Here is a 15,363-nt window from a genome sequence, read left to right as displayed (position 1 = left end):
TCATTGGCTGGGGGCAGTATGACCCAGAGACCTGTGATTGGTTATTAGGAGAAAGACAGTTCAGAAACAAAACTGAAACTGATTTTTTTCTTTACCGAGGATTCCCAGCCTGATGACGGGGAATATTCATGAGCATGTGAATCCATGCCAGACCCCATGCTGGAGAACTTCAACTATCGCTCCGTAAATACCTCCCCTCTCGAGCCCTTCGCTCCCCTACTTCCAACTCCTTCAGGGTTAGTCATTTTGCAAAGAAACGAGCGGGGGGTGGATCTCTTGTCTTCTGCGGGTGCCTCCCTTTGGAACACCCTCCCTGACGCCTTGAACCTTGAGGAAAACCACCTTTGATTCAGGAAGCATCTCAATACCTTCCTCTTTGCCCCCCTTTCCCCTGTTGATCTGTTTTTTCTCTTGGCATCGTGCACCTGGCCACCTTCTGTCATTCGGATGCAGGTACCTGCTCACCCTGCCACCCTCCTGCACTGCCTCCAGGCCACCTCCTTCACTAGGGTTCTGTATCTGTACCCATACAGTCCCCCTCCCACTTTTTAACTGCACTTATCAGATATACCTTATCTGACCAACTTTCATCTGACCTGGTTGCACTACCAGGGTTTTTATCGCCATTTATTTATTGTATTTAATATTTATTTCTGTTTTTCTCTCCTCAGCACTTCCCCCTTTTCCTTCTCCATGTACTTGCGCTTTCTTAGACGTCACGGAGCCTAGTAAGATCGTTGTTATATATATTTTTTTGTTCCCCTCCCTTTGCCTGGTCGCGCTCTGAAACACTTGTGTACGAGCGCGATATAAATAAAATATCATATCATAGCTCTCTAAACCTCAATAGCACACAACCTGGCATTGGAGAGTGTGGATTATACTCTCCAGCATGTCAGATTCCTACTTTACACATTTAGAAATTGATTACGGAATTATTAAAGTTTTCCTTGAAAAACAACATTTTCCTTTTCAATGTCATGGGGGGCGTAGGGGTAATTCTGCCCCAGATCTTTCCAATCTTTGCATGGGGTACTATGAAAAGCCATGCACTCATTTGTTTGGAATACAGTGCACTTATAAATAGATATGTTGATGACATTTGTATGATTTGGCAAGGTCCACGGGACCTCCTTGAAAAGATTATCATATCTGAATACCAACCGCTTTGGAATCGAGTTCAGTTGCAACACCAGCCCAACCACTATAGACACTTACCAAAGACCAACAGAAGTGAACTCCACGTTCCATGAATCCAGTTGTCACTGTAAGAATGGGATAGACAACATCCCTATGGTAAGAGTATATTATAGCTAGTAGAAACTGTAGAGAGGAGCAGGGTTTTGCACAAGAACGTCTATTAATAACCAAGAGGTTTCAGAACAGGGAATTTTTTCATCACATCAGGTTTCAACTCTCATGGTCAGGTGTGGCTTTCCTGCCACCCATCTCTGTGGTAAAATTACACGAGGTAATTCATAACTGACCTTATATTTGAATCAAGCTAATTGCATTTCATTGATTATCCATATAGGTTCCTTTTAGGCTCAATCTGTCTTAGCTACGGCTGTTTTATTTATGTATCAATTTTATGTTTTGCCACTCAAGATATTATTTCAAGGCAAATCCATTGTATAATTATTTGTTAATATGACCACAATCAGGGCATTTCTGTCAGGATTCAACTCTAATACTGAAGATTTAGTCAGGTGTTGCTATCCGGCCACCCGTCTCCATGGTAACGCAACATGAGGGAATTATGATCTTACGTTGGTATATTAGATCAAGTGACCAAAAAATAAAAGGTATTCACCTTCACAGTGCGTTTACTTAGTTCTTATGAATACCATTTATGAGCCACACAGGCACTGGCTTTTTCCAAGTTACAACTCCAATAAACAAATGTCTGGCTCACTCTGATGTCAATTCTCTACGTTACTTTTTAATATGTGCAGGTTGATGACACCTCAGATTACACACCATGTGCCCGATGCATGACATCACGTTCCTAATATAAACAAAATATAAACAAAATTACAAATGGCGACCATGAACGATCGTGCGGAACGCAAGCAGAGGGCCGAGCATGGCCAGGACTTATTTACTCCAATATAATGCAAAGCAAGTAACTTCATCCTCAGACCGTGTTCATCAGAATCTGAACTACTGCTTCCAGCAAGGATTTACTTCCCTCATCCCAAATTCATTGCAGAAATAACTCTGGAATCTACCAGAGTAATATTTAACTCTTGAGCGCTAGACCGAGCCAACTGTATTGAACAGAATTCATTATTGAGAAATGGCAAGGGGTACGTTCCTTTCCTAGCTGTATTCACCATCATGGAACCCACTCTTAAATGATCCCATAATGCCTTGAATCATTTTCTCTGAATTATAGACTATCATTGTGTACCTCATACTTTTCTATACCAACTTACTTGGAAGGAAACAAATTCTATATAGGAGGTAATTATTACTACGGACACATTGGGACGAACATTTAATTCGATCTCAGCACAGAGTGACCAGCTAACGACAGTTTCCCTGCTATTTTATATTATATGCAACAGATACATTACATTCAGGATACAAAGCCCGGCCACAGTAGAACTGTCCATAGACTGATTGTAAATGAGCGACAAAGAATAACCTACATTATTAAGTAAGAAACATCTCAGATGGGCTTATGATTAATAGTGAATCCTTTCTGAACATTATGAATTTTAATGTTGTTTTAGACTCTTTTTTGCCTTCCCTTGTCTCTTCAATACCTGTCATGCGCAGTAGGAAGGTCAGACACACCAGGCACACCGCCTTACAGAACACTCATACCCTTGGGGACTCCCTGACACATAACACAGCGAGACTCTCCAAGTCACAGTCAGCCCTTCACATGATCACGCTACCTCTGGTGTGAGGGAAGCGTCACCAATTTACAGGCTCTGTCAGAGGGCGATATTATTTGTTTCCTCGTTTCCGCTGGCAACTGCCATGGAGATTGCGAGAGGGCTGGAGCAGGAGAAATCGGCGGCAACTACTTCCCGGTCACGTGCCCTGAGCTCCGCTCACGTGATCAGGAGTCGGCAGGAATAAAAGCGGCGCACTTTGAATCACTCGCCGCTTCACAGCCGTTTCACAGCACTGTTTGGCGTTTTCGATTCACGTTGGATTCATTTGGTTACAGATCTCAAGCCTACGGATTACGGACTGGTTTTTCTTGCTCCTTGGATTTGGCGTTTGGTTTCTGCTCGGATTTACGGACTTTTGGACTTTAGCTAACGTTTCACGGATTGATTGGATAACCCTTCTCTGCTTTGTTAAGTGTTCTAAGTTCTCCAGAGTTCCTTGAACTGCTACGGTACCACAGTGTTAAGAATTCATCCAAGAATCATCAGGTGGTAGCCAGCGCCGAGTTTTCTGGCGCCTGGCTTTTAAGGATTACTGACGCTTCCCTGCACCACAGCCTCAGAGTTCCTGGCAGTTAGAAAATCACCCTTGGGTAAGCCCTGTTTCAATAACAGTTATATTGTTGACAGTATTGTGCTTGTTTGTACTAATACCTAAATTCATTCCACAGCTCTGGGGTCCTCTGCGGCGTCTAGTCCTGCGAAACAACAACCACCACCTGTGGCCTCCAGGCTCGCACAGGGAGTAGTTTTTCTTTCTCTGTGTGGAACTTGGGGACAGAGGCCCATATATTCTTCACGACGAGTCAAGTCAAGACAATACCATTTTTAGCCAAACTGGTTTTTACATATGGTTTTGAATACACAAATAATGTTTTGATTCTACTATTGTTTTTAGTTTTACGTGTACTGGGGATGATGCAAATTGAACAAATCATTCTGATATATTGTGGATCCAATGTATGATTTTTCTATACATGTTCAAAATAACCAGCCTTGAAGAACACATGTCAGCGGTTTTAAGTTATTTTTCGGACTGCATTAAAACTAGTTCTTGATCAACGATATATGATTTGGATGGTGTAACACATTGGAAAATATGAATACTCCTTCTTGGATGTATAGCATCTTGCATGTTTGGCTTATTGGAAGTTAAGTATGGAAAGACTTCGCGCAACAGACTCATAGGACCGCTGTGCTTGTACAAATATTTTGAAGGTGACACATTAGTGGTAGGACAATGATGGGCTGTCAGTGTTACAGGGTTGAAAACAGGTAAACACGTCCTGCCTGACTGAAGTTCAATCATTGTGAGGCGCCTTGCCCATTTCTAGCTTTAGGTGAATGTTCCAGTTCTCAATTGAAGGCTTTTTTCTTCAGCTCTGAGTTTTTGCTGATAGGTGGGCACAGCAATCACGGTAGAGGGTTTGAAATCTGGATGAAGTACTACATGTCAAATAGTTCATGCAGTGAGTATCTTACCTCATTCAAAGTAGTCCAATTCAAAGAGAAGCTACACACAGCATGGAATGCTCAGGGGTGCGTGCTATCAACAACAAGGTGGCCCATTCAGTACAAGGGGGAAAAGGATTGCCCTGACTGTAAATGCAAAGTTGAAGCTCACAAAGCAGTATCACAATATCTTTGAAATGGCTGGGCTTATGATGGTAATAGCTGCAACATGGTCACCGCCATGTCTATATAAAATCTGGATTTATTGGCTTTGGCAATACTGGTTTTTTTATAACTTTCCATCATCATTTTTGTTGGCCATTGTTGTCATTCCTACTACTCAATTTATTTTATTGAAGTGAGATCGCTTTGAGGAATAATTGAGGCCATGATAAACGAATTAACATATTGAGGTAAGTAAGCCCAATTTGAAATGGGAAAAAATTGGGAAAAATAATTTAATACAAATAAAACAAAATCTACCACAATACATGGGATTATAATGTAGTAGTGCTTCAAAGCCATAAGAATGGCAGTACGCGCTATACAAATATCCAGTCACATAACATATAGAGCAGGAGCAGTGTTAAACAATACCTGATCATGTATGAGCATATGTCGAAGTTTTTTTTGCTCATCATCCTCGCCTAAATTCTGCAGCATTATGAATCGTAGGCACTCCATGAAGGCAGTGATCACTGCTGAACACTCGGAATGGCTGGTTATGGCTCGCTCACTTGATAGTCTAGCAAAATACACAAGAAGAAGATCTTAATAGACCGAATTACATAACTTCCTAGCTTTAAGCATCTCAAATGCATTTTGGTCTTGTTGTAACACCTGCATACACCCATTATGTAAGACTTGTACCAACATCTGCAGGTGCTAACAAAATAGAACTATGGTTCTACAAGGCACCACACATTTTAGGTTTTGGCTCACTAATGTACGCAGGGAAGGGAAGCATTATCTCCAGATGGCACTTGGACCCCAATTGAGCGGTATGGCGATTCTATCCTCTCATCCAAATCCTTAGGCTCCCCGAGTATGAGAGTATGGAGAAATGTGGGGTGGATATTTGAGAAGGGGTAGCATTACAGACACAGGAATCTGGCAAGTATGGTGACTTAGAACCGGGGAGTTAGGAAATTCAGCCTAAAGAGAATTCTCCCTAACAACAGGCTCTACGCGGATGTCAAAGTGAGCGCTCTACTCAATGTACTATAGATGTATGTAGCTCTACAGCCCCTCAGTGTTGACCCGATGCTTTATCTGAAGGGACAGCAGTGCTGGGTCACATAGGTGTGTATATTGCACAATGGCTTAAAGAGTTTAAACACTTTAGTGAAGTGGTACATGTACACATCAGTGTGTATACACGCCCTAACAGCCTTTTTTTTTAAAAAAATGACATTTTTGGGAAAAGAAGGGACATGCAAAGGAAGAATAAAAATAGAAAAAAGGGCAAAGCCAAGATTCCCGAAAAAATAAGATGGCAATATATGGTAAAATAAAAGGCTCTCATAAGGACAACCTTCATGGGAGATGATGATCAGCCCTAATTAAGTTGAGCACAAAGTATTAGCTTGTTAAACACACTGAATTGGACTCTGGAAACTTGCAAGCAAAGAACGCAGAGCACATCTAATTTAGATCAACTTTCTGGCCTTGCGATTGAAACTCCAATAGCTGAAGTCTCAATTAAATTTATTGAGATAGATGGGGAGGAGGCTGAGGCAGGGGCCTATGCTACAGAACTTAATAATGATTAGCAAAGATCATTGATTGATAAGTCATGTGAAAATGACGAGGGCCTGAAAGAGGTGACTGACCCTGACCCTTGCAGATCACCTATGTTTTTGGAAAGACATTTTGGAGCAGCAGCAGTATCAAATCAAATGTTTATAGATACTTTGATGTTACCAGAAAAGGTGCTGTGGTTCCTAAAGCTGAGAAATATATTAGGAAAGTGGAGATTTTTGAGAGCAAGTTGGATATGTTGGTCAACATAACTTGAAGCCTGGATTTGTCACCAGGTTTATCAGAGTTCATGAAGAATGGTCACAGAAGGTTGCCCGGTTATGGACAGCATGGTACTCAAGATGTGGAAGAGAATGAGTCCATAGATAATAAGGACAGTCACAATAGTGGTGCAGCCAGATCTTTCTTCAAAAAAAAGGATAATAAAGGAGACAAGTAGTATTCCCATAGTCTACTAACAAGCTGTAATGAAAGTCTTGGATAGAGAGCGGTAGTAATTCAAGCCCATTCAGTGCCCTCCATTTGGAGCTTTTGAGATAAGACGTTGCAATGAAAGAACTAGCCTATCTTAGGGAGGAAAGAATACAGCACAAGGGTTTTTTGTAAAAAAGCCAGGATTTGATTAACAGTGCGCTTTGTAGGCCCCACTGTAGCAGAGTGTCAGCCAAAAAAAGGGGAAAGCAATTTGTAGCTTAAAGAAAAAGCAAAGCTCTGGGAAAAGTCATTATCTGACTGGGGTTCGTGCTGTGCATTTGCAGACTCAAAGGCCGCCAATGGATGATAGGCATGATGCTAGAAACACTGCCAGATTGCACATAGGGAAAGACCATCCGCTTGTTTGAATTAATGAGTTCAAGGGTCACTGAAGGAAACTAAAAAGCATCTTACTCAGAGGGAGGTGTCCATGGCTGGAAATATGGGTATCCAATTTCCTGAAGGTGAATCTTCGCCTCCTACGCAAAAATGTTGTGGCAACCAAAAACAGGTGCAAAAAACAAGAATATGGAGAAGGTTTGGAGTAAACAATATCTGATCTGTACCTCCAAAGATTTTGTTATGGAAACAAAAGCTTGCACAGATGAGTGCTGAAAAAGTAATTGGCTGAGATTTTGGGGGCAAAGGGGGAAATGAAAGTGTTACCATGGCTAATAATTGTGTCAGACTGTCTGCAATGAGGTGTGTCTGTGTGCAAAATAAAAGTAGCCTTTCCAGATCTGAACATTTGAAGGATGGCGTGGATGACAAAATAGATGTGTTTTCACAAGCTGGGGAAAAAAAATTACTTAAATAACATAGTATTAAATTGCCATTTGCACAATGCTTGCTATACTCCAAAGGCAAAAGAGACACTTTAAGGTAGATATTACAGCATGGGTTCTATCCAGCATGGATGATCGAAGGGTGTCCAAGTAGAACGTATCCATTCTGAAGTGAAATTTATAGAGGTGGTCTTGGCACGCCCTGTAGAGAAAAGAGTAGACTTTTTAGTCTTTGGGCATAGTTGGTGTTAAGATGGATTTCTAAAATCAACCCCTGGGTGGAGGATTTTAGGAGGCCAACCTATTTATGGTAAACAGGGAAGACACTGATAGGTTAGCCAAACCCCAATTAAGGTAGGCCGATGAGCAGTCAAGGCTTACTTTCAGGAAAGGTTTGAGAGTGGTCTAGGGCTACAATTAATCCACACATAACACCACCAATAATTCAAGTTAGTCGGTAAGTATAGGAAAAAAACAATATTTATTAGGCCTTTTTGAACAAACCAAGTATAAAAAGATCACATGTAAGTAATCAAAAAACATATAGCGCATGCATATCTCCCTTTAATAGTTTGATAGTTTTTATTAGTATACTTACAGCGAAGTAGCTTTTTATATAGACAAACAACACATATTACATACTCCATATTGGACAGCAACTTCATTAAAATCAATAAAATCACAGTTAAAATCATGTCTGATGCCATTAAATAACATCTTGCCCTACGAGACCTATTAAAATGTCTACAATCTTCAAATAAAATGACACAATAAAATAAATAAGATTAGTGTCATCGCCCAACATGAATTTACACCATACATTCTCAATATCATTAAAATCAAACATATTATAAGATTTAAAAAAACTGGTACCTTACTATTTCTAAACTTTCACAAGCAATGATTAAATGTTCTAATGACTCAATTACGTTACTACCAGATAGACGGCAGTAACGCCTTTCTCTGCACACACCAAGCCTAGCACCCATTGTTTCAAATGCCACAGATACATTGAATTTCCTCAGTAGGTAGGTTTGAAAGATCTTCACGCTAGGTAAGCTGTAATATACTTGAGTAAATTGGTGCGAGTGGCTCGTGCCTGACAATAATGACCACTCTGAGCTTTGGATGCAAGTTCGGTCATATTTTGTTCATAGCTAAATTCACGCAATCTCTTTTTTAACCATGTGCCAAGTGTCACACTTACAGCTATCCATTTGAGATAAGATTACATACCAGTACTCAACAGATGAGTAATTAAATTCAGGGAAGAAATAGTTTGTTAAGATAGAATGATCACAACCTAGTTCCCACTATTTTATGAAGTCCACCCTCCTAAGACATATGGGGCCTGTGAGGGGTCAGAGTAATGGAGACAGACACAGTGTTGGGTGATTCATAGAGGCTTTTATTTAAATCATAAGAGGGTTTGGAAAAAGGCCTTGCTGTCCCTAACTCTGAGCGATTCCCTGCCTCAATAAAACTACCTAAATTTACTGTCGTCAGGATGTCAAACAAAAAAGAAACGTCCACAGTCCTCTGTCCAAAACCTATTCTGACCCTCACCCTCTACTTTTTTATTTGTTTATGGTTTAAAAAAAACCTTTACAAAATGTTTAATGTTACAACAAATTGAATACATCTAACGTTTCAATGACTTTCAATAACTGTACCAGTGTAAATATCGAAGGTTTATAGTTGCCGAACATCATCCTAGTCCATAGGGATTCAAGGGAGTCCTCAAATTAGATATTGGTAAATCTAATTTACTGGTTTGTTCGCGCAACCCTAAAGTGAGGGCATTCCAACACTAAGTGTTTGAGGGTTTTGTTTAGTTTGGTATAGAGCGGGAAGCGGCAATTCGCTGCATGCTCAAGCCCTTTTTCATTTTCCCAATGCCTAGTTCTTTCTCGTGTATGAAAGTGATTGAGTTTAAAACGCATGTAATACATGCACATAAAGTTACACAGAAATATAGGTAACTAAAACGCAGAACTTTTCCGAGAGTCCTTCGCGTATTCCCTTTAAGTGCTGTATCGACCGAGTTGTTAGATTGTGCTGATCCAGTCCCTTTAAAATAACTATTTTATGTATCCTGGTCTAGTGCATAAATCCTGGGTGGTAACATCAAGTTCCTCAAGCAGACCTTGCATTTTCCCATGATATTGCCTGAAGGAGCTTACACCATTTCCCAGTAACATTGATGAAAAACCTGATAAAGAGAATTTCTGGGAGGATCAAGAATTTTTGCATAATTAGCCAGAGTTTGCCATCCCCATCTACAAGAGAGTGAGATAAGGCCAAGCTCATGTCTCACTATACAATTTGGAATTGACAAAGATGGGTGCAGTGCAGATTTCAATAAGCACCCCTGCAAAGAGTCGAGAAATGTATTAAGGCTAAGCAAACACATGTCTAAGGAATATAAAAGTACTACTTCTGCCTTAAGGTTAAAGAAGTCTAAGAACGGGACCAAGGAGAATTTACAATACTTGGAGAGGATCACCTTCAGCTGGCACAATAGAGGTCTAGCTTTCATATTAAATCTCTCTCTCCACAGTTTAATAGACGAGGCATTACTAATATAGTGCCCGAGATATATGGTTTCAGTAGATTGGGAGATCAATGTAGCATTGATCTCCCATCGATACTGTTTCAGCTTTTCCCCGCATTAAAGACCATCATAAGGGTCTTTGTAGCATTGGGTCTCAGGTTGTGGTTGTACGCAAATTCCTCAAAAAGATGTAACTTCATTTGAAGACCTGATGGAGTAGGGTCAAGTAGGATAACATCGTTTGCAAATGCTAACCAATGCAGCCGCGCGGTACCAAGTTTTACAGCACACATTTAAATCTTTCCATTTCTCATCCAGATCGCATAAAGATTGAATAATGTTGCCGCTAAATTTCAGTCTTGTTTTAGTCCAAGATAAGTCCTTACTGATTCAGTAATTTCTCCTTCTCGTGTTGTTCTGATCTTATACGAAGTAGTTGTGTGAAGTAGTGTAATTCATAAGATCAGGACTGCTGGAAGACTTAAATTGGCCATCTTCTTCCATAGCAAGTTCCTTATCACGGTATCAAAAGTGGCAGACATGTCTATGAATGCCATATATACCGGACCGGCCCCTTTGGTTTTAGTACCAGCTAATATGTGTGACATGATGGTTGCTTTAGCAATGTGCTCATGCCCTTGCGAAATCCAGTTTGGGATCAGGAATAGATCTCATGTAGAGCAATGTGTTTTTCTAGCTCATGTAAAATCAGAATTGCGAAGATTCTTGCAGCAGCATCCATAAGCAAGATGGGGCGATAGTTGTCAGGGTTACATGGGTCACCTTTTTTGTAAATTGGAACTATTATCGAAGTGACCCACGACTGAGGCATGTTAAGAGAGAGAGATTAGATCAAATTTGATTTTAAGGATACTGGCCCATAGCGCTGGATCAGCCTCATATACACAGGGCGGGATACCATCCGGACCAGCTGCTTTCGAGTGGGTCAACCTACCAATAGCCCACTCGATGTCCAGTAGGGACCAATTCAATTCTTGCATGGCAATGCCTTGGGAATGCTGGTATGTGCAATCCATAAAACGTTGTGGAAGTTCATATTTAGTAGCAATATGCGCTCTCCAAACCTCTGCCGATATATTTGCAGAGATTGAATTACTCTGCAGATTTGACTGCTTAATTGCAGCCCAAATAGATCTCGTATCGTGTTCACAAATCGTTCTTATAAGTGCGCAGTTTGCTTTATTATAACTCAGGATTCTGGAGCCTCTAACTGTTTTCCTGTAAGTTTGCAAGATACGTCTTTTCAAATAAAGATACTGTGAGTTACTTATTTGTTGTTTTTTCAGAGTTCTCAAATCCCTGGTCTTTTCTCGTTTTAGCATTTTGCAAGTGTGATCAAATGAGTGGGTAGACAATCCTTGATGTGGCTTTTGCCTAGAAATAAGATATAATACGGCTGTACTCACAATCTTCGAAACAATCGCCTCCCTTTGATGGACGGGATAGCTAAAATGTAAGATGTGCTCATCAATATCATCCAATTTCGAAGTGACCAGAGTTGCAAGTTGTTTGCATATCCCAGGATTCCATCTGAGGGAGATATTTCACCGGTGAATTTCCGGTAATTGCAACAGCGAGTAAGGAATGTGCGGTTTTATTGGACAACAATAGCAGAGCATGGCACCAAAGCTGATCCCTTGTACAATCACTGGGTCTACTAAGGGTTCAAGTGATTGTGATACACAGAAAAAGTCAATCATTGAACGCAACGATCCACGACTCCACGTATAATTTGAACATGTTTCATCACATTCAACAAAGCTCGTATCCCAATCTTCAAAATATGCCACCCATCTGTTACCTCGCATTCTAGCTCTCTTAGCTCCTTCATTTTGATAGGCGTCTACTACGTCCAACCTTATACCACAAAATGAATAGACATCACCTCCAAAGATAATTTCATACTTGGAATCTTGCATAGTTGCACTTTCTAAACATTTGTCAATCTCGTCTAACACCTCGTCAATAGCCAGTTTAAGTGGGTTCCAATACAGGCTCATTAGTAGCAATGGTTTACATTTGCTTTTTTTGAGGGTCATTGCCAAGGCTAGTATATTTTCAGATTCATACATAAGCTCAGTGCCTTAAACGCATAAGAGCAAAAGATTTGAAAGCCCTACATTACCAGTTGTAAAGACTGGTGGGGGGTGTCTGTACCTCCGGTCTCTATATGGTAGAGGAGAGGCACAGCAGACCCCAGCCAAGATTCTCTATTACGGTAGCCATAGACGAGCAATCAAGGCCTAGCTTCTCAGGAGGTGATACGGGCTGGTTCTTAAGTACACTGTAGTCCCCGAACCCCCACAAAGGAATGTCCACACACTGTATTACTGAAACCACAGTCTTTATATAATTAATATTCAAAGGTAGGTACACAATCACAATAACGCACTTTGTACTTGGAAGTCAATAATGACAAATATATACACGTCTAGAGTGGTACCACTAATGTTATCAAATCTCATTAAAGTGCATCAACTGTACGGTTAAAATGTCACACAGATCAATAACGAGTAAACCAGCAATAGAGATAGGCAGGAAAGTAAGATGGTTGAAACAATAGGCAGAATACTGAGCCCCACCACTAGGCACAGTTCTGTGTGGGACCCCCCCCACCTGGGCAACCTGTAGATAAAGATATATAGTACCAGCCCAGTCCGATGGTCCCTCGTAGCTCGGGAAGAGGGCGCCTTACCAGGTCCTCTCTGGGTCAGTCCTTGGAAGCACAACAGCTTTCAGATTGTGAAGGAGAGCAACAGCAATTCTTCTCGTCCAGCAGGGCTTCAAGGTCAAGCGTCAGTTAATCCAGTTACTCGTCGTAGTGGACTTCAGCTTCTGAACACGATTCCTAGCATTGAGAGGTCCCCAGATATACTGTTGATCTCCCATTCATTCCGCTGGGTCACACTCAAGCATCCAATCACGACTACGGCATTCATGCAGGCAGGCAGCCAATCAGGCCCACGAGGTATTCAGGCCATTCCCTTCTCTCCAGACACTAACAACAAGTTATGTGTATTGGGACAAGTACCGAGCCATTCAACACTCCCAACTGCATTCATACCGGTTTCGGGCAGGGTTGTCTCAGTCATTGTGTCAACCACCAGATACTAGACATGCATATTCGTCACACACTCTATTTACCCAGGTCCCACCCACAGGAGGTTCCCTCAACATACATCACCGGGAAGGCTCCAGCTAGTCTGACTGGGCCTTCACAACAACACCATATATGGCACTTCCATCCAACAGCCAGTCAGGGGGAAGGGACAGAGTCAGGGCTTCCCAGGACTTTGGGAAAACAAGGTAATGGGTAATAGAAAGCAAGAGGCCACCGGGGCCATCTTATTTTCCATCAGGAATCAACTGATCCCAATGGCAGGGCCGAGGGTATCCCAAAATGGAGGCTACTCTGTGCACCTGTCAAATTCAGCATGGAGCTGCCACCAGCCCATACCCTGCTCTGTGGGCCACCCACAGGTGCCCAAAAACATACACTAGGGGCACAGGGTTGTACCCCCCACCCATGGGTGCCATAAGGGTATCCCACGGGTCCGTTCACCAAACCAGAAGAAAGAGATGCACCGCCAGGAGTCCCACATGAACTCCTGCGAGGAAAACACGACAGAACACACGATAAAAAGCAGTAAAGGACAAGGATAGGGAGGCCCTGTCCCTCTGATGCATTTCCAGCATCACAGCAGTACATCAGTTTTTATTGTTTCCTGGATAATCAATACGTTTGGGATTTGAGAGGGAGAAAGAGAAGCCAACCACTTAGAGAGATTATGGTAACCACATGGGTTCCATGATACTATCATGAGCATCTGTTTCGGATATTGCTAGATTATCAGTTTTGGTATTGAAGATGGTTCGCAATAAGGGCTCTACCCATGCGAGCTCCTTATTGTTCCCTGCAATGGCCAACAATTGCAATATGCACAAATTCTACTCAGCAGTGCTACCATGCTCACTTGTGGTTGCCTCCACCAACATATCCTTGCTAGGCAGTTGGAGGTGCAAGAATTCCTGCGCAACTACCTCATCGTTAAAAGTATGTAATGTGAAGACATGCATTACTTACCGTAAAAGCATTTCTGATGATTGTATCTGCTTAGATTCACATGCTGTGCATATGGTCCGACATCCAGTGGTAACCGCAGAGTATTGCATCTCGTCTTTCGGGGGACTGAAAGGGGACTTCGGCATAGGCGTGTCTGAAACACTATCCCTATCGCGACGTGTGTAGTACCCAAAATCGCTCACGCGCCGAGGTCCCTCCGATTGTATTTTTTCTGCCAGGAGGGAGCCCTAGGCTATAGTGAGTGAGTACATGAAGAGAGAAAGTAGTAAGAAGTCTATGTTCCTTCCACCCCGAGCGGGGAGGCAGGGAGGGCGCATGTGAATCTAAGCAGATACAATCATCAGAAATGCTTTTATGGTAAGTAATGCATGGCTTCTGATGCTTGTTAATCTGCTTAGAATCACATGCTGTGCATAGACTAGCGAGCAGTACCCGGAGTTGGAGGTGCGTTGCGAGAAGGAACAGTAGAAAAAAAGATGTCTTAGTACTGCTTGTCCCACCTGAGAATCAGACCTAGAATGAGTGTCTAGGCAATAGTGTTTTGTAAAGGTGTGTACAGAACTCCAGGTTGCCGCTTTGCAAATGGACTCTAGGGGAACATTTGCAATGAATGCTATGGATGCCCCAGTGCCTCGAGTAGAATGTGCTCTAGGCTTGAAGGGCAGTTCTCTCTTTGCAAGAGTGTAACATAGTGCGATGCATTTGACAATCCACCTTGATATTGCTGATTTAGAGACAGGGTCCCGTTCTCTACCAGCTGCCACTGAAACAAAGAATTGTTTAGTTTTCCTCAGTGGTTTAGTTCTATCCATGTAGAACATGACTGCCCTGCGCACATCTAGTGTGTGAAGGCTTCTTTCGGCCATGTTAGTGGGTCTCTGGAAGAACGTGGGTAGTTCGATTGACTGGTTCACATGGAACTTCGAAATAAATTTCGGCGGAAATCTGGGATGAGTGCGCACAACTGCTTTATCTTTGTGGACTGTAACAAAGGGGTCCAAGACCGAGAGGGCCTGTAGTTTGCTAACTCTTCCGATATAAGTGATAGCTACTAGAAAGGCTGTCTTGTAAGTCAGGTCTTTCAGACTAGCTTTATGCATAGGCTCAAAAGGGGGTCCCATGAGCCTAGTTAAAACCACATTTAGATCCCACCGAGGGGCTGGGTGAGTGATGGGGGGATACATTCTGACAACGCCGCTAGGTGAACCTTTAAGGAATTGAAGACTAACCCAGAGTCCAACAGATGGGTTAGATACAACACAATGTGTGAAGGCGAGCAATCGGTGGGATCGACACCTTTGGAACTGCACCAAATGACAAAACGTT

The 15,363-nt window shown here is 42.0% G+C and overlaps 1 protein-coding gene across 1 annotated transcript in view; it reads right to left on the bottom strand.

The window, feature by feature from the left end:
* Positions 1-15,363, bottom strand: part of LTN1 (listerin E3 ubiquitin protein ligase 1) — a 1,629,727-nt gene that overhangs the window by 1,267,800 nt on the left and 346,564 nt on the right. Inside the window, exon 9 of the mRNA XM_069636371.1 lies at positions 4,956-5,103. Within this exon, the coding sequence (XP_069492472.1) occupies positions 4,956-5,103 (148 nt within the window). The remainder of the gene's footprint in view (positions 1-4,955; positions 5,104-15,363) is intronic.

The sequence above is a fragment of the Ambystoma mexicanum genome, chromosome 7p (assembly GCF_040938575.1).
Source record: "Ambystoma mexicanum isolate Mex_15411 chromosome 7p, UKY_AmexF1_1, whole genome shotgun sequence".
In the NCBI taxonomy this organism is placed as follows: Eukaryota; Metazoa; Chordata; class Amphibia; order Caudata; family Ambystomatidae; genus Ambystoma; species Ambystoma mexicanum.
The sequence above is the reverse complement of the archived record's forward strand: the minus strand, read 5'-3'. Positions and strand labels throughout refer to the sequence as shown.